Raw genomic sequence first — 16,252 nt, forward strand, 5'->3', positions numbered from 1 at the left:
TCGAAATAGAGTCATCTTCGAGTTGATGCGAATTGGTGGTTATGCCGGTCTAATGGACTAGGCAACATAAAACAATCCTAAATCATGCAGGCCCGTTTGACAAAAGATCCCCAAGATATATTTACCCAGCAAAGAGCTTCCCATTATCGACTAAGCCTATCATGAACATAATCCTGCTGATCTGTGTTCTCTCCACCCAGCTGAACTGCAGTATGGATACAGTATAGCCAATCAGCAGTCTAAATATGCCGCTAATGAAGCCATTCCGTCATAGCCGAGATCTAATTCAGCTGAAAAGAATCAAGAAAGCTGGAACGGATGAATACTCCATACGAGATCATCGGGGCTAATTAGACGATGACGTAGCAGGGAAATTAATGCAGATCTGTCGGTGTATATATAACGCACTTGGGTCTTTGATAATTGCAGAAACCCATTTTCCTGCTTTGAGTCTTTCACAGTCCATACTACAGTCCACTCTTTAGTCCACTACCTCCCACAATCATCAAAATGGCACCTTCGGAATACGGCATTCGCCTGCAGAAAGGTACACTATCTCTTCCGCACCCCCATTTACTACTTGTCTAGTTATCTTCTCACACCAATTCCCGCCGAGCTTTTAGGCATTACTGGAGGCTTTGCACCACCAACTCCCACGGCAATTTACCAGCTTTATAAGGAATCTGAAGGCTCCAGCATCAAAGTTTCCAAAAGTGAAAGAGAAGATGGGACGCCGTCTTTGGGGGCTGCTCTTGAAAAATCACTCGACGCATCGGACGAGGCTTTGGACCTGGTGGATGAGCTGTACAATATTCTCAAAGAACTACCAATTGAACAGCCAGCGGGGTCGGAGGATATATACGGACACGATACCTCCATTGCCTGGTTTGACAATGACTTTCAATGGCTGAATGGCAGCCATAGTGGAGTACAGGGTGGTTCGAGTTATGTTCAGGCATCGGCGGACCAGAAGAAGCTTTTTGAGAGGGCTATCGAGATTGTTCAATCCTTGGTTGATATGGCAGAGTAACTGGTGTGTCTTGTCACTTCTATATTTGAACCCTTAAGGTCTTGTTCTGCATAGCTACATCTGATGTTATCTTCCATCATCTATCATAACTCTTACAACAAATCCACTCGCCATACCTGAAAATACTTAGTAGTAGCATGCAGCAACAGAGATAATAATGAAGAGTGCAATCAGAGCAACCCCTTCAAAGCTTAACATCAGATTGTTAACAAAATGAAAGCCACTCCCCAGGAATGAAAACTTACTAATTGCACTTTTCATTGGCAATGACAAAGTTTACATAGAGAGCACTAATAAATAATGTTATGACCTCAAACCCATCAATGTCCAAGCTCATTGTATCTACCCCCATTCCCCACGCGATGAATATGATCAATGAGATCGCCAGCAAGGATGTCTGGATGCGTTTCCCCACCGTCGATGCGATGCATTGATCCATCTTATTATGCAATGCGGCCTTTATGGGTCCAATGTCATTGCTGAGCAGCGGAAGAATGACCACGCCAATAAATGTGCTGCTGATATGAGTATCTTCCATCAGACTGGACAGGTTGTCGATTGCAAAGGTTGAGTGGAATCCGATGAGAGCCGTGGCGACAATGAGAGCGATGAGTGTTGTCACTGCATGGGAAGGATCGGCTATACTAGTCTTCTGCTTTTCTGGTGATGAAAACATGGGAATGGTATTTTTCCAAGAAAGGCTGGTTTGTTTATCTGTGTGCGCCATTTGCGAACATGGACGACAATCTGCGTCTTATTTTCGATATCTGGGGCATCCTCATGTTCCGGGGATGTCTCAAAGAGTGGCTTGTGGGAGTATATTTGAAAATACAAAAAGATCACATATGTGACAACAAGAACAAAAGCGGTGGCTCGGGACTGGGGAACAGTGTGCTGATTATCTGACCAGGCATGGGATACTGTGGGAATGGCGATGGCCATAGCAGCCAGGAGAAGCAATGTGCCCACTTCCTTGGTGGCTTCAGTGCTGAATGTCTGTTCGGAGTACTTGATGCCACCAGCAAGAAATCCCAGGCCGAGCATAAGGTGTATGTTAGACAAGAGACTGCCGACAAGAAAGTCTCAAGGACCACCACTTGGTGGTTTCTTAACAGCATTATTGAAGTGATCAGCTGAACGGCATTGCTGGATATTCAGCGATTAGTGTACACTTCATATCATTCAGGGAAGTGACACACCTGAAAGTGATGCTTACGAGACTGCCTATAAGCGGCCGAGATCGTCGTTTGATCTCCATGACGCTAAATCGAGGATCGCCGAGGGGCCAATAATGGCAACAAAATTCACTGCGAACCCGACCGGTGACAAAATTAAGAAAATATTTGCCCATGAACAAAAAAGGACTTCGACGAGCTCTGACAGGATGGGGTTGACAGCTGCCCGCACTCGGGGTGCCATTGTTGGCCTCAGACAAGATATCCTCAAATAACATGTCAAGTTAAAATATCTCTGGGTAATAATATTCTGACCCGGACAGGATGTGAAATCCTGGCGGATCTCTCCATGAATAAGAGCTGGTGCCAGTTATTCTGATACACACCAAACACCACTTGGAATGCTGCGCGACAAGCCCTCCGAAATTGCCGAAATCCTCCAGGATAATGGCGCTGTGGTTGAGGTAAAGTCTCAGCACACTCAAAGGAAAAAGTTTTTCACCAAAAGGCCAGTGGCATCCCGCAATACAACAATTGCATCATCACCTCGAGCCTCTGCTCAGCCTCTTGAGCCACCGATTACGGGTCCGTCCGCCATGGCGTTCTCTCCGGCCGCCTCTTCTACAACGTCTGTACAGCCCAACCAGCCTGCTGCAGGCATGTTGCTCTCTCCGGCTTTGTCTGTTCAAAGCCTACCTATAATCTCTGCGGAGAGCCCTTATTCCATGTCAGTGGCAAGCCATAGAACAGATGCGAGATCTACACCATCTTGGTCTAATATTCCCCTGTCACCTCCCACCATGGGATCGCCTGATATCTCCCTTCAGAGCTAGATCGCAGCTAGAACCAAATACACTACGTTTGAGATGGTCAATGACCCTCCATGCCTCCGCCACGTTGGTGAGTGATGAACGACGGCGCTTTCGGATGAGACGAAGGAGCATCGGGAGGAAGAAGCAAGAGAAATTATTGGGGGGGTTGGCGGTGCAAAATGTGGCCTTATGGAGGTTAACGCATGAATTGAGCATCATTTCGGGTTCTTTTGTTTCTTGCTTCTTTTCACATTTCGGGGTTTATCATCTGTGTCTTATGCTTCATGCTTCAAGTCTATAGAAAGTAATAGATTGTTTTTGGTTACAATTAGTGATTAACCGTAGGGCATGCTTTTGGTAGTGGGCATTTTTTGACTTGATAATCTGACATGCTTACCGTCGGATATTTTTAACAGAATAACATCGATGGTATATTGCTATTTCCCTATATAAGATAAGATCAAGTAGAATAAATCACCGCCTGGTCAAAAAATCCTTGAATACCTTATTCACACCGATTATATCCCACTCTTTACTCCCACCATTCTTATAAATCTCTCTCAACTCCGAGACAGAGGTAATAGGATGATACTGGTTGAACCACGGCCCATCAAAGCCATAAATCCAAGCATTATGGTCCGAGTCGACTAGAATTGTTGAGAGCTCTGATTTATTCCAGATCAAATCATGCGAATGCAGAGTGGTCACAATATCCATGACCTGTTCCTTCCATTTCGAGTACATTTCCTTTCTCATCCGACGGATGTCAGGATGCGTGAGATCGAAACGTCCGAAGGGAAGCCAATCTTGAAGCATGCCGATGATTTTCTCCCCGTCTTGGCTGGTGACTATGCTGTACAGTTTGGGGATGCGGAGCGTCTTGTCTAGACCGAGTTCTGAGGCACGGTGGAGAAATTTGACTTCGCGCAGCAAGCTGGAGACTGGTACGTTTTGGTCGAATGATTTGAAATACTTCTTCTCGCCGGTGGGCAGGTATACTGCCTGTCGTGTGGTGGGAAAACTAACACCGCGCCCGCCGGCTGGATAGGCATCGCTGTCTTTGTCGTCGGGGTCTGTCAGTCGGATGGAGATATCAGATGCAGATACTCTCTCCACTTTGTCTGCCAAATCGCCTAATTCAGTGATCGGCGCCGTCTCCATTACAGAGCGACCTAGATGATCAGGCGGGGCTTCATCGATTGCTGCATTCGCTATCATGCCTTTCTTCTGTGTTAGTAGTTTGATATGATGCACTTTCGGGAACGCGAATTCCTCCATTGAAATCATCTGCTCTTGTTCAAACGGCGACGCCAACTGCTCAATCAACGGAATACACGCCGTGATAATCCATTCACAGAATTTGCCGTAGCTTTCGTCCAGGCTATTTGAGGTCTTCCTGCCTGGGCGAATGAATTTATTCGATCGCTTGCTGTAATCCCGATGCAGGCGGGTATTACTAACCCCTTCATTGTGGACATTGAGGTTGAGAATGAAGATGGTATGCCTGTGTAGGAGGGTGATTCTAGTGAAATCCTCGCAGGTTAGGCTGGCGATGATGCGATAGTCCAGGGGGATACATCGCATCATTTTCTTCTGGTTGCATAGTTCATAGCGGTAGGTGAGGCGGATTTTGGATAGATCTATCTCTGGTATAGCTGTCTCCGGTGTTTCAGTCTCGGGTGATTCCATTTTTTGATTTACTTGGTTTTTGGATGATTTTTGCCTGATTGACGCGTATGATTGAACGCGTTTGTTGATCAACGGGATGAAATAGTCGAACTGATATTCTCTTTTTTTCCTATATATGTTATTATTTATAGACTTTCAGTACATACGACCACAGGGTGTGGAGAACAGGGCTTCCCGTCCGCTCAGCCGTACTTAAGCCACACGCCGGCAGGTTAGTAGTTGGGTGGGTGACCACCAGCGAATCCCTGCTGTCGTATGTTTTTATTTTTTTTAGATTGTTTAAATTTTGCTCATGTTTGTCCAATTTGTTTAATCTTTGCTCTTGCTAAGATGAGTGTAGTTACTAGATATATTACTGGAATTTCTTCCTTATTTATAGCGGCCAGCGTGGATTGTATCATAGATAGATCTATCCTACTATTAGCAATGCTATAATTAGCCAAGGTAAAGATCATTAGTATATTTAATATATCCCCATCCGTACAGCAGGCCTAATTACGGTGATCTTGCTCATTTCTACGGAAATGAGAAAGGCTGGAATTCTTCAACGTCCTTGCTTATCTGACTACAGCAATATCATCGCTTTAAATACATGAGGTTATTCGCACTATTCCTAAGCGACCCTTTCTCTCTATTCAAACGAAGCAAGTCATCGGCTGCAATATTGACCAGGATGACCGTTCGTTCACGTAGTCCCTATGATTACTACCCGAGACGAACGAACGATTATCCCGTCGGATGACCTCTCCGCGGCGAAGCTTCAATATAGCGAATAACCGCTTTCTCACCGCTATTCGGTGTGGCGGAGAGGTCTATCTTCAACAGAAACGTGCACTCGAAGAGATGATTGAACTCGCTTGAACAGATCATATTATACAAAGCCCGCCTACAGTTCTTGTACGGCATTTCGGGAAGTCAGAATGAGTCTATCGTAGGGTTAGTGGATAGAGTTGTATAGATGTAGCCATGGAGTATCTCACCATCGATGGAATCCATGTATGGAATCCAATAAGCATTATTGCAGGAACATACTAGCTCCAGTGGCTTGCAGTCGATGGAAACAGCTCCAAAGGTAGAGGTAGAGGCAAGCACTAGAGCGAATAGAACAGTACAATCGCCATTCAAATGTTGATCTCTTCCTAATTTTCTTGGGAGATGGCATATTCTGGTAGCTTGCACCACCACTATCATACTGCCGCCAGAGGTAATATTGCATGTTATTAGACAGACTCAATCGCAATATAGAGATAAACTTGTAAAAAGCTCAGACAGCAAAATGTACGAGAATGTTTTATTATATCTTGATAACACAATAATTTGATAGTATTCATCTGGCTTGTTTCCTTTGTTACCTCAGACAGCAATTGTTTTCTTTATCCCCCTTCAGGCCAGCGTAAATTTAAACCAGTCAGTCATCATCTATATCCCGAACAGCAAATGAAGCAGGAGGGAGTTCCTCGCCCTCTTCATCCTTGCCTTGCAACCAAGCTTGCTCGTATTGCTTCTTATATTCATCGGCGCCGACAGCTGAGTCGACATCAACTCTGTAACCATGAGACAAAGAGGAAGCATTAGCTGAATATTGGGTGGATATTGGGGGTCGAAACTAGCGAGAGGGGTTTCCTACCTGGCACTGTACATGGGAGGATAGATCAGGGGAGCAGGTAAATTCTGGCCGGTTGAAGCACCGGCATCCTTGGCAATTTTCAGGACGGTGCCATCACTGAATGTGTCTGTCAGGAAGGAATGCTTCTGCAAGGTATATGGGTGGGCTTACGCCGAGCCAGGGTATCCTCCGAGATTAGGAGCACCGCCTTGAGTTCGAATCATGAGTTGCTTGTTGAAGAAAAAAGGTTAGTCAACTACATTATGCTTGACAAGATCAGGGATCATACATAGTGCTTCTGATGATGCATGTCTGATTAGTCAAGATTCTTAAAACGGAGATTTTGATTGTGACTTACAGGCATATTGGGTGGTTATATGATAGTAATATTGTTCAAGGTGTTATATTATAATGCTCTTCACATTTGATGGGCGAGTGGAAGAAGAAGATTGTGGGAATTACTACTTTATTTATATCTTTGATCCCATTCTCACTCATGATTTACCTCCCCGTGTATCTTGTCAGGATACTATGCAGAAGGGCCGCGGAAGCTTGGAATAAACTATACTTTGACTGAAATCCGGCTATACATCTCCATCAATGCCATCATGGTTTGAGCATCATGAGATATACCATTGCTGCATTCAGGAGTTCTAGATCAATCGCTTACTTTTTCATTCTTCTATTATGCTTTATTGCCATAAATCCTAGTGTGTTTTCAATCCATGCTATCATGGTTTCCGTTTACGGATCTGATATTCAACGAAAATATGGGCATGGAAAATGTAAATATAAGAAGATAGTACTTGAGAATGAGGAACATTTTACTCAATAGACAGCTGAGATCCGTATTTTGGATAAAATAGAAACGTCATTCCATCCAAGGTCTAGCCAGCCAATTCCAGTCTCATGTGGGGTATCGTAGAGCAATGACATTATGATGGGTCTAACTAGAAATGGGATTCACAACTTACAAGTTTATTCATATGTCGATTCTAGACCTCATTCATTCAAATATCTGGTTGGCGGACGCATGAAGGCCTTGATAGCCCCACATGACATTATCCCCGCTGTCAACTCTAATCTGACAATTAAATGACGCGTAGATCAATTACTATAAAAACCATTTCCGATTTCGGAATGCTCCTATAGTAGCCTCACTGCAATGGTATATTTTATACAATGGAATTAGAGCTATGTATAATGCTGTGACGCGTGCAAGCAATCCCGCGCGAAGAAAGAAAACGATGTATGGCCAGTCATTGGCGCGCGTGCAAGGATGGAATTGGTTCCTACCCGCAAACGTCCATCATTTACAACGGGAGAGCGTATTTCTCCACCCTCAAAAGACATTGCTTATATTTTTTGCCTGACAATTACAATAGGTTTTATGATGACCTACTGCTGCATTGCTTATGTAGCGTGTCTAGTGTTTATCTAATCTAGTTAGTTTATCTTATAAGTAAACCAACTTCTATTTGTATTATATTCCTACCTTTTAATATTTCTTTCTTTCTCTATACTAGTATTTCAATAAATATTACATATACATTTCTTTTTTGCTTTATTATGAGTTGTCTCTGGTTGAAGGAATTGTTCCCTTGTTCCTGTCATTTTCTTACAGGAACTAGAAATTTAATCGTTCAGAAGATTACTGAAAGTATCAATGAAGATATCTCTAGCTGACTATCCGACTAACAAATAAATTACATATTGGGCGTTGAATATTAGTTCACAAATTATTATATATATCACATACCTAGTTTATTTCAGAATACTGGTAATGTGACACTAGCGAATCGTTGATGTTGACTGCTGCCAGAACTTGAGTGGAACCAACCGGTTGCAGAACAGGTGTTACAGGCTTCATGGGAGGATAAATCTTGTACAGCTTGACTGAATTCATCTAGGATACTCTAGTAAGAACCAGGGTTAGGCAGCTACAGTCACCGGAATATTTCCCACCGTAACTCTTAACCAAAGACTTAGACTTAAGCGCAGAGATCTACATTATCCTAATTAAAATTCCCCAAAGCTCCTAGGAAGTATTTGATTCGGTATCACCTTTATTTTCATTAAAATATAAGGTCAGTATTTCGGATGAATAATTTATAGCAAACCGGGACTTACTACGATGATATGTCCTAAAGCCCTAGAGAAGGAGAGAAGAAGGGATAAAATAAGGTAGAAAGTTGCGTTGTGCTTCAATGAGATGGTACATATATGCTTAAAATACTCTAGATTGGGAAGTGAAATATCAGAAGAATTGAGAGGGCTTGATTCTATGGAATATCTAGTCATATGAGAGATTAGTCCTATTACGAGACGATAACTTTTCTCAACAATGAGCATTTGGCCAAAAACACTTTATGGTATCATATTTTATGATTATTTATTCAAAACAGAATATCAAATAAACCCGATAGCATTCCAGTCGGAACCCACTCCAATATTATTCATAGACTTTAGAAATTCTCTTCAACATGAACCAGAACACCTTCTGGGAAATCAGATGCTTCCAGGTCCTCTGCCTCCACATTATCTGGGGCCTCCAGACTGTGTTTCATGAACGGTTTTTATCAATAATTAAGTAGTTATAATTATCCAGATGGGGTTTGCTTACGAGACATTATGAATCGGAGGCATCCCGTGTGTGGAGCTGATTGGCTGTTGGACAATTGCCCCTTTCATCGCGAAGGCTTTTGCCACTCTAATAAATTAGTAAGAGTTGATCAGTCGGTCAGTCAGCGGTAGAATGAATCTATTGGGAAAAAAAACAAAGAAAGAAGCGTACTCTTCTTCATCATGGCCCTTGCCAAAGTTCTCCCATGCTTCAACACTTGCGTAACGGACACTGGCAGACTTGATATGGATCTTAGTAAAGATCATCTTACTGTCATAATGCAACTCACCATATAATGCATTTTCGGGTATTGACATAAATTGTTGTTGTGGAAGAATAATTACCTCATGAAGATGTGGATAACAGGGCTATCTTATATTAAATAAAGTATGATGATCATCTGCGTCACCAACCCCGGGTGATCTGGATTTTGCGGCTGCCAGGGAATGATTTGGTTTGTTGTCAAGTCGCATGACTTTGACCGTTAGCTTATTTGTAAGTAACCATCATTGCGCCACTTGCAATAGCAGTAGACTTACTAACGGATAATTATAAGGGCTGGTCCGTTTTTTTATTAGAAGAGTATATACATATGGTCTCAGAGCCTAACAATACCTTAGAAAAGTGATAATAAAGTAGAAACGATAATATTATCAGATAAGAATTTTATATTTCTTTATCTCCGATATCCTTGTATTGACCACTCAAGATTGTCTATCTGTGATTTGTAGAACTTTCAAATGTCTTTAATAAAAACAAGACCCAACGCAATCAAGACCTCTTGAAATTTTCAACACAACCTTGGTGAGCTTCAAGATAGAATAAGAATACTCTATGATTTCTAGGAGAGTAAGCTTGGTGCCCAGCTGCCGAGCAACCTAAATCCGTAATTTCCCCCCACTCAGAATTATGAGGATCTGGTCTCTGGTTGATAACAAAACCTAAAGCGTAATGATTGAGAGCGAGCTTCAAGCACCGACTCATCTGCATCGATGAATTTTTAATCGAGAAAAATTGTCAAAGTCTTCCGTGCTTCCTCTTGTCTTGGCTCCCCTCTTTTGGCTCCTATTTTTTCAAGCACTTGACGAATTGGAACTAGGTCAGTGGCCCGCTCAAGAAGCAACCAGAGTGTGCTGATATTTTGGCTTGTTACTTGCATAACGACAGATAACAATACCGCTTCTGGGAATCTTTCCAAAGTCTCTGCAAGCATGTGGCTAGTATCGGGACTGGGATTTTCCGCTAGAGCGACAAGTACATTCTCTGTCATAGGGAGGGAATGGCGATGGAGTTCGAACAGATAGTCAATGATAAGTGGACCGTGGTAGTAGTTTCGGGCTGCCTCTAAGACTAGAGCCTCTTTGATCGGAATGTCAGATCCACCATTGTCCATCCAGAGTTGCAACATTTCAATTAATTCTTCCCGTCCCGAAGCAGCTATCATCAGCGCGATCTCAGATACGATAAAGCCCGGTTGTTGCCTATCCACAACCATCTTGGTCAGGTCGAATCCAGCAGAGTTATTTCTAACCATTGTCTGGACGACATTTTCGGTTAATGGGATATTGGGAGCAAGTTCATCAACCAAGCACTTCATGATCTCTTGGAAAACATTGATTTCAAGGATAGAAGCCACGTCAGTGTTTGCCCAAAAATAGATTCCCTGTTGACTTGGTAAGGCTCTGCTAAAGACGGAGGAACTGTAAATGCCATGAATGACTTAGATAGTCATATCATAGTGGGTAGGCCTACCTACCCAATCGCATTAATATTCCCCCTCATTACACAGCCTTCTACCACACGGGATGTCATTTACATTTTATGGATGAGCATCTGTTCTGGGAAACGGTCGACATCTGGGCAGTCGCCACTCAACTTCCAAGGTATTTGACAGACAAGCTGTTATTACTGCCGGAAGGGGCAGTGCCAGAAGATTTCTCTACCAAACATCTCTTATTCCCAACAACGAACCGGGTAGAGCACACCGACCAAGTCCACCACATAATCAATCAAAATTAAGTGTCAAAAACGGGACTCGGCCATGGTCTGAGGTACCGGGATAATAAATGGGCTAAGCTGCCACACATGAATGTGTGTGTGTGTGTGTGTGGAGAATGACAATGTATCTCACCCGGGTGAATTATGGAAATCTTGAGTTATGAGTAGCTATGCTAGCCTTGTTGTGCGACAGCCCTTCCCACCCAGACAGTACCAATCAAGAGCAGTCTAGTGGGTATATTTCTCCACTCCCGGCATAGGCGCCTTTGGTTATACTGGTCAAGACTATAACATTATTATAATGCTGATATAAGGTATTCCCTAAAGTAGGAGCAACTTCCATCTTATAGGGTCTGGAATTAACATATAGAGATTGATATAAGATAATCCATAAAGATCCTATATCTAAATACCTAAGGCTTTGAAGTTCGCATCTAGATATAAACCTCTAATAATACCTAATCATTATTAATGACAGTATCCTGCTTTTATAATACATAATGGGGATATGGGATGGAGGGTTAAACCCGGTGAAATACCAGGAGTCAGAATACAGATAAGATGCACATATAAAGCCAATTGTTTTCATGATAAGCAGGGGATATCGTGCTTCATAGTAGCTATGTTACAATTTTGTCAGACAGCCATGCGGCATCCATCTGATGTATTGGCCTTGAACAAAATTAAGTCATCTTCAGGTGGCTTTCAGTAAGATTCCTGCAAGCAATGGAACTAACTATTATAAACAAGAGAAGAACATATATGTTGAAGTCTCTGGGCGACGACCTGACCAATATCGTCGAAAAGGGATCTAAATCTACTAATACAACCAGTTTCTGTGCCTGGAGAAGCTTGGCTAGAGTGTCCAAGTATAACAGTGATAGCTCCATCTCCCTTTCCTGGCTTGTAATTAAAATATCTTTTGATATGATATCTGGATGCATCTCGGTTAAAATATGACTTTGAAGATGGTTAGTTGTGTGTGATATACTCACGTCCATTGGAGAGCACCCATGCATAGGTTGATACAAGCTTGAAGGAAATCCTCAACTTCCCTAGTAATCCCACGCTCTTGGCCGAGACTAGTAAGCTTTGTTTCAAGGGACAAAAAAGTCACGTATGAGACTTTGATAATCTCGATAGCTTCATCGACAGCTTCTTGTGCGGTCAGTCCCTTTTGGTATATAAGCAACGGGATTATGTTGTCAACATGCCCGGATTTCTAAGACAAGATCAGTACATTGTTGATGCGGTTTGATAGAGAAAGCAAGAGTATTATCTTACTATTTCCTGATGGGCTGAAACGATGTCGTTGTACCTGTGGAACAAACATTTCATGAGATTCTTCTGGGATAGAGTGGAAAAAACATTACATACGTCGACACTATTCTGTTTATCTGAAGGAAGGCTTCTTTGACCAGTTCGTGGGAGAAAAACCAGGTAGGTGGATCGGAGGGGAAGGTGAATCTACATGAAAACTTATTAGTGCCAATTTTTTTCAAAAGAAGAAAAAAAAAAAAAAAAAAATCAAGTTGTCCATACAAGTATAAAGACATGGTTGGGTATACACCCGAAGTATTCATGCGAATGGCAAGGTAGGATTCAATATCCAAGATGTCGGCCCGGTCGCAGTGATTTTGAAGCTTAATTGTAGCAGTGACATAGTCATGCAAGCATTTGTACATGAAGTTTCTCGCAGATGCTACGCAAATTGATTATTAGTGGTTCGTAGGCCAATTCGGTCAATGCATAAAGATTTGAAAGACTCGACTTGCCTGTTTTGACCCCTTGACGAATTTTGATACCAATATCAAACCACGCCTGTGCCGCACAGCAGCTTGATACGAAGGAAGCAGCATATAAATCTGCAGTACTCGGACCCAGGAGACTTTGCTGAATACTGGTAAGGATCTCTCGTTCTTGTCTTTGCAGTTCACCGGGATCGTTATCTAGCTCGCCAAAATCAAGAGCTGTCATTGAAAAGGTCAGTCACAATCTAATAATGAGGCGGCTGATGCTTTTCTTTTATATGTATACCATCGTCCCAGAAGTAGAGCTAGACAATAATATAGCCTTAGCTGATGACTTGATGATCCGTAATGGTTTTTCATATTCTATATCATATTCTGCTTACCCAAGAAAGCCATAACACCACAGTCTTCAGGTTCCCCAAGCTGGCATTGGGGAAAACACTGCGCGAAAAGAAGATGGAATCAATTGCACAGTTTCGTTTGAGAGAGATGGGATTTCTCATCCATCTTCAGGCCAGTAAGCTTGTAAATAAGGTCAAATTGGTGCTTGCGTATATCGAAACTTACCTCTGTTGGAATTGAAACAGTTCATCTTGCACTCCTTGTTCGTAGTTTGGGTTGAACTGTGCCTTCCATGCCGGGAATAGTGAGAACAAGAAGGGAATCTTGACTGTTTGCCCGGTGCATCTTTCAAGTAATTGCTGAACATGAATAGAAGAACTGTTGGCAGACATGCTGATTCAAGAAGTGACCAACAGAAGATTGGAAGATGATATTCTTAAGAAAAAGACAGAGAGAAATCATAGAGTGATTCGGAGGCTTAGGATGAGCACTACAGAGTTCCGATTTTGGTTTAAAGGTCGAGAAAATCTTGGATACGTTGTTTCGATGAGGCTCTGGATTTTGTCGAATGGGAATCATGAAGACTGCAGCCTTCCCAATGCCCCCAGGATTGACATTAGCCATGCTGGCTTAGCTATGCTAACACTAAGCCTCAATCAACTATTGAATGCTATTTGTACTGGGTTGGGGGCAGAAAGCTTGTTTTTGCTGTTCCATCTACTGCATGAACTATAGTGATTGGGGAAGACCGTATACGCACGGCAACTAATCGTTGGTTTCCGGTCCTACATGTGCATGGACTTATGGGTTGTACCACATGTAGCGCCGAGTCTCTCCTCACGAAAGATTCAATCGTGCTTACGATTATACCAAATGTAGCTCCGCGGCGCTACATCGAGCAAGATTTTCTTCTAAGCCACCTGGTAGTTGAGAACAGACCCGGCGATATGCTGGTTCGATAATCAAAGAGTCCACGTAAGGCAACCTCGGGCCAAATATGTGCCAAGTAGAGCCCGAAAACCTAGTGGAAATTTGTCATTTGACAGAGATAGCGAGTCGCACGGGTCAGCGTGCTAGGCATTTCTTCTATATTAAGCCCTCTCTCCTGAGAAACCTTCAAGATTAAGACCGACAAGCAACCCGTTTAGTATTTACCACCGAAATGACTTCTCCCAAGTTGACGAGCAACACCCACAAAGTGTGGAACCACACATTTGAATGGACCGACAAGCACTTCACACCTGAAGAACTACTTCCGTTAAGACAGCGGGCTGATGATCTCGCCGTGAATGCCGTGGACCGACTACAGGCTATCGCTGCCGAACAGAAACAAAGCAATGCTGTGCCATGTGCTGGTCGATTCGACATGTATGCTACTTTGAAGAAGCATCATGAAGAAGACCGTGGCTTGCAGGAGCTATGGGAGGAAATAAACTCAGTCCCCGAGTGGGTTGATTGGACACAAATTGAGCGAGGTCAATTGTTCCTCTGGCGTTATTTGATCCCCAACCTTACCGGGCTTGCACTCCAAGGCTTCTTGGGAGGAACCGCAGTAAGACAGCCTGCATCTGAGCTTTCGGATCTTGATCATCACTAACTACCTTCTCAGACGATTGCAGGAGGAACCGAAGTTCTTGTGCGGACCGGAGGGTTTTCGATCCGAGTTATGCCCAGAAGGTTTCTTGAAACCTTCCTATGGCTGCTGCAGGTTACAATGGACCTTGAATCCATCCAACCGGGTGGGGAGGGACATACCTCGACTGTGCGCGTGCGGCTGCTTCATGCAACCGTACGCCACCGGATGCTGAAGCTCATAGACCAGGATTCGGCCTATTTTGACGAAGCCGAGTATGGGGCACCAGTCAATCTGAGGGATTCAATCCACGCGACGGCTATCTTCTGCTGTATGCCCCTATTCCGGCAACTCCCAAATATCGGTATCCAGCCCCGCCCAGACGAGGCGAGAGACTTCCTCGCGTTGTTCCGCTACATCGCCTACATCATGGCCACTCCAAATTCCTATTTCGATGGAGTCGACCAATGCAAGGCGACCATGGAGAGCATCATGCTCTGCGAGCCTCCGCCAACAGAGTCGTCCAAACTGATTGGATTGAACTTTGTCACTGCAATCCAGGATTTTCCTGGCATCAATGTATCGAAATCAATGATCGAGGTTGGTTGTCGCGCCATGAGCGGGGATGAGATGGGCGATGAGATGGGGCTTTCTCGGCCCGGAATGTTCTACTATGCCTCATTCAAGGGCTGGTGTAGGCTCCTCGTGGTCATCACCGCCCTGCAGCGATGGATCCCAGCTTTTGAGCGAATGGTAATCAGGGTAAGTACTTCTGCCCAAGGAAATGTTCACGCGAGCAGCCGTGCTGACACTCAATATCAAAGAGATCAAAAGAAGCAATGCTGGTCAACGTGTTTGGGGCCTCGATGCTAAAAGAAGGAAACAAATTTGAATTCACCTACATTCCACAACTGCACAAATTTACAAAGCGAGAAACTAAAACAGAAAAAACCTGTCCTGGGTCCGACCAGTGGAGACTATTGGGTTCGTTGTATTCTTGGTTGAATATCTTACTTACTCTCTTATGCTTGCTGCCCTGGGGAAGATCTTAATAAATAGCACAGTCTCTCTTTAGATTATTTCATGGATATTATACTAGCACTTTGATATTCTCCCAAAATGGAAACATTCTACTCTACATATTAGTCCGCTGATATCTCAAATGCTCAAGCTCAACACCTGTTAACTGCAGAGGATGGCAGGATTGTGGGGCGGGGTATACCGGGAATGGGTAACCGGCTCTCAGAGAGATGCGCATTTTAGGAGACAAGACGGCGTCATGTTAATATCATCATCCTAGTTAAAGAGAGGAAGAGAAGTGAATAATACCCCGTAGGCAGGAGTATTCAAGCAATACATTCCACGGCTTAACCTTTTTCTGTAGTGAAACATACATGATTGCCTTTTCCTGCCAGTTTGGAGTCCAAGTCAAGTACATGATAGAGAGGTGGCGAACGTCCACCGCAGCAGACATATGATATTATAACCCGTTCTTAATAATAAAATAAAATAAAATAAACAAATAAATAAAAAACATAATTCATTGGTGTTTTCTCTTAAATTGGTTTAGCTTCATTACTCTCCTGTCATTCCCATTCACCTGAAGCTCATCCTTTTCTGTAATTGATGTATTGTGAGTGGAGCACCAGGCTC

At 43.3% G+C, this 16,252-nt stretch overlaps 9 protein-coding genes across 9 annotated transcripts; 3 read left to right on the plus strand and 6 right to left on the minus strand.

The window, feature by feature from the left end:
* Positions 1-510: 510 nt before the first annotated feature.
* ASPWEDRAFT_176490 (uncharacterized protein) lies at positions 511-1,030 on the plus strand (the record flags this gene model as incomplete). Its single annotated transcript, XM_040831515.1, has 2 exons — positions 511-547; positions 624-1,030. 2 exons carry the CDS (start codon positions 511-513, stop codon positions 1,028-1,030), a joined length of 444 nt encoding a protein of 147 aa, XP_040685092.1.
* A 126-nt stretch (positions 1,031-1,156) lies between these two features.
* Positions 1,157-2,074, minus strand: ASPWEDRAFT_176491 (uncharacterized protein; the record flags this gene model as incomplete). Its single annotated transcript, XM_040831516.1, has 3 exons — positions 1,157-1,220; positions 1,276-1,651; positions 1,705-2,074. The coding sequence occupies 3 exons, from the start codon at positions 2,072-2,074 to the stop codon at positions 1,157-1,159; spliced, it is 810 nt and encodes a 269-aa protein (XP_040685093.1).
* A 532-nt stretch (positions 2,075-2,606) lies between these two features.
* Positions 2,607-3,038, plus strand: ASPWEDRAFT_176492 (uncharacterized protein; the record flags this gene model as incomplete). The annotated part of the gene is made up of 1 exon (XM_040831517.1): positions 2,607-3,038. One exon carries the CDS (start codon positions 2,607-2,609, stop codon positions 3,036-3,038), a length of 432 nt encoding a protein of 143 aa, XP_040685094.1.
* A 408-nt stretch (positions 3,039-3,446) lies between these two features.
* On the minus strand, positions 3,447-4,739 carry ASPWEDRAFT_45352 (uncharacterized protein). Its single transcript, XM_040836515.1, has one exon. The coding sequence runs from the start codon at positions 4,704-4,706 to the stop codon at positions 3,492-3,494; it is 1,215 nt and encodes a 404-aa protein (XP_040685095.1). The 5' UTR covers positions 4,707-4,739; the 3' UTR covers positions 3,447-3,491.
* Positions 4,740-5,928: 1,189 nt separating this feature from the next.
* Positions 5,929-6,824, minus strand: ASPWEDRAFT_45353 (uncharacterized protein; the record flags this gene model as incomplete). Its single annotated transcript, XM_040836517.1, has 5 exons — positions 6,671-6,824; positions 6,602-6,610; positions 6,484-6,542; positions 6,334-6,429; positions 5,929-6,250 (listed from the first exon to the last, which is right to left on the minus strand). Coding segments are annotated over exons 1-5 (302 nt in total), but the record flags the coding sequence as incomplete, so codon positions are not given.
* A 1,953-nt stretch (positions 6,825-8,777) lies between these two features.
* On the minus strand, positions 8,778-9,236 carry ASPWEDRAFT_187295 (uncharacterized protein; the record flags this gene model as incomplete). The annotated part of the gene is made up of 4 exons (XM_040832180.1): positions 8,778-8,868; positions 8,936-9,022; positions 9,107-9,174; positions 9,225-9,236. The coding sequence occupies 4 exons, from the start codon at positions 9,234-9,236 to the stop codon at positions 8,778-8,780; spliced, it is 258 nt and encodes an 85-aa protein (XP_040685097.1).
* Positions 9,237-9,617: 381 nt separating this feature from the next.
* Positions 9,618-10,501, minus strand: ASPWEDRAFT_45354 (uncharacterized protein). The gene has a single exon (XM_040836519.1). It carries the CDS (start codon positions 10,467-10,469, stop codon positions 9,936-9,938), a length of 534 nt encoding a protein of 177 aa, XP_040685098.1. The 5' UTR covers positions 10,470-10,501; the 3' UTR covers positions 9,618-9,935.
* Positions 10,502-11,571: 1,070 nt separating this feature from the next.
* On the minus strand, positions 11,572-12,693 carry ASPWEDRAFT_691717 (terpene synthase family protein). Its single transcript, XM_040839020.1, has 5 exons — positions 12,476-12,693; positions 12,311-12,400; positions 12,218-12,251; positions 11,929-12,155; positions 11,572-11,867 (listed from the first exon to the last, which is right to left on the minus strand). The coding sequence occupies exons 1-5, from the start codon at positions 12,616-12,618 to the stop codon at positions 11,666-11,668; spliced, it is 696 nt and encodes a 231-aa protein (XP_040685099.1). The 5' UTR covers positions 12,619-12,693; the 3' UTR covers positions 11,572-11,665.
* A 1,495-nt stretch (positions 12,694-14,188) lies between these two features.
* Positions 14,189-15,491, plus strand: ASPWEDRAFT_176498 (oxygenase MpaB family protein; the record flags this gene model as incomplete). The annotated part of the gene is made up of 3 exons (XM_040831518.1): positions 14,189-14,578; positions 14,636-15,361; positions 15,426-15,491. The coding sequence occupies 3 exons, from the start codon at positions 14,189-14,191 to the stop codon at positions 15,489-15,491; spliced, it is 1,182 nt and encodes a 393-aa protein (XP_040685100.1).
* Between the last annotated feature and the right edge of the window lie 761 nt (positions 15,492-16,252).

This window comes from Aspergillus wentii, assembly GCF_001890725.1.
Source record: "Aspergillus wentii DTO 134E9 unplaced genomic scaffold ASPWEscaffold_8, whole genome shotgun sequence".
NCBI classification, from domain to species: domain Eukaryota; kingdom Fungi; phylum Ascomycota; class Eurotiomycetes; order Eurotiales; family Aspergillaceae; genus Aspergillus; species Aspergillus wentii.